Raw genomic sequence first — 1923 nt, 5'->3', positions numbered from 1 at the left:
TAAAATGTTTATAATTGTTGCATTTTGAACACTCTTGAAGCGAGGCGTAGAAAAAAAGGAGCAATGTCTTTGTTATCAATGGGAAACATGTTCACAATTATTATTTTAGTTTGAAAAGTTATGTCTCCCTGGCCAACGTGACTTCGAATTTTTAGCGAGAGAACACGAGACCGGCAAGCCTTATTGAGATCCCACAGTCAGCACTCGAAAAAAATCTCGCATCAAATCTGCTTTGATTATAAGCCTACAAAACTGTAGGTGTTCGGTTATATCTAGAGAGGCAGGTCCTTGTATTGAAATCGGTTTGCGCCGTGTTATATATGCCGGTAATTTCATAGTACATACTAGAAGATCGACAATAAAAATGTGCAGTAAACATAATCTTAACTTGAGCTTCCGAAAAATATTCTTGCTTTATAATCTTGCTCTATATTCCTGCTTTATAATCTTGCTGATAATCTTCATTTATAATTTTGATTTATAACCTTGATTTATAATATTGCTTTATAATCTTGCTTTATAATCTTGCTTTATAATCTTACTTTATAATCTTGCTTTATAAGCACACAGATTGAATCAAACGTTGAGCCATTTTCTATACATGAAGATCGATGTGATAAAATCAATAATTAACTGAATTTAGCAAATAAAAGTTTTAAATAAACTAGCTACAATTGATTGTAAATAAAGAATAGAAAAAAATTATAAATTCAGAATCGTTAATTATATAATGATGATCATATTGTATGTATCATACAGTCTCAAAGGCAAACTTTTTTTTTTGAAAACTTAATTACAAATGTATTTTTCTGATCTTTTAAAAAATATCCAGTTTTAAATGCTTAAAAACTATTCTAAAAGCAAAAAAAAACTGTTCAAAATAAAGTTACGCTTGCGAAAAAAATTATTTTCATTAATGAAAAGAAACAAAGAACTCTATGTCATGTTGTATTAAATTAAAAATGTATTTATATTATTTTTCCGAGTATTGTTCCTTTGCACTAATCGCTTTTTGGCGATTGCCAAAAAAAAAATACTTTGGGCGAACAATTTGGATTTTTCTCGAAAAGACATTATCGAGTAAAACCCTAGTTCGGGCCTATTTATAAATTGCTATGTTTACATATTTTACAGGATGGATCATCGCAACTGGAGCTGTGGTTTCAGTTGCTCTGGCTAAATTTATCGGTTAATCCTAATTTTGAGAAGAGCTTCATGTCCGTGAAGTTTGCACAGACAACGCTGAGTTATAAACGATATCTAGTTTTTAAAACTCGATTGCAAAAATGCGTATATAAATATTAGTTTAAGATGTTAAATACATACATGCAGTATTTCATGTATTAATTAATATAAAAGCAACTTTTGTGGAATGGGTTGTTGAAAATTCACATTTCAATGACAGGAAATGAATTTGTAATGTTACGAACTAAAACAATATTTAAAACAAATTAAAAAAACATCTTGTTTAGTTCATTTAATTTTTTTTTTATTTTACTTACCCATTTAATTTTGAAGTAACAAGTAAAGTTAAAATTGAAAATTCGCACCTGTAAGTTAAAATTAACAGCTATATTTTAATTGCTTACATTTTATGAATTTGTAGATGCAAAGAAACGAATAGCTAAAAATGTACTTTATATTGTATTTATAGTGTAAAACTGAGCTAATGTTGAAAGGAAATTTACAGTAAAACCGAAATAAACTTCTGTGATTGCAATAAAAAATCAGTATTGTCTATCTTTTACTTTAATGTATGTAATCATTGTTGACTTCTCTTGTTTTCAGTTTTTATGTGTTTTATATTTTATGCATTCTGTTAAAAATTTACCATTTTAATTTAGTTTAAAAACTGAAAATATTAAATCTTAATTAAAGAAATAAAATAACGAATTTTATTATTTTAAAAAGACTACTAATTTT

General features: G+C 27.2%; 1 protein-coding gene across 1 annotated transcript in view; it reads left to right on the top strand.

Annotated features, from left to right (window-relative positions):
- The window catches only part of LOC131929900 (uncharacterized), a 14402-nt gene extending 12682 nt beyond the window's left edge, over window positions 1-1720 (top strand). Inside the window, exon 6 of the mRNA XM_059286280.1 lies at window positions 1135-1720. Coding sequence (XP_059142263.1) covers window positions 1135-1193 — 59 coding nt within the window. The 3' untranslated portion in view covers window positions 1194-1720. The remainder of the gene's footprint in view (window positions 1-1134) is intronic.
- Window positions 1721-1923: the final 203 nt, after the last annotated feature.

Source organism: Physella acuta, unplaced genomic scaffold (assembly GCF_028476545.2).
Source record: "Physella acuta isolate Inbredline_101_S28 unplaced genomic scaffold, ASM2847654v3 ptg001690l, whole genome shotgun sequence".
NCBI classification, from domain to species: Eukaryota; Metazoa; Mollusca; class Gastropoda; family Physidae; genus Physella; species Physella acuta.
Note: the sequence above shows the minus strand (reverse complement) of the source record. Positions and strands in the feature narration are given on the sequence as shown.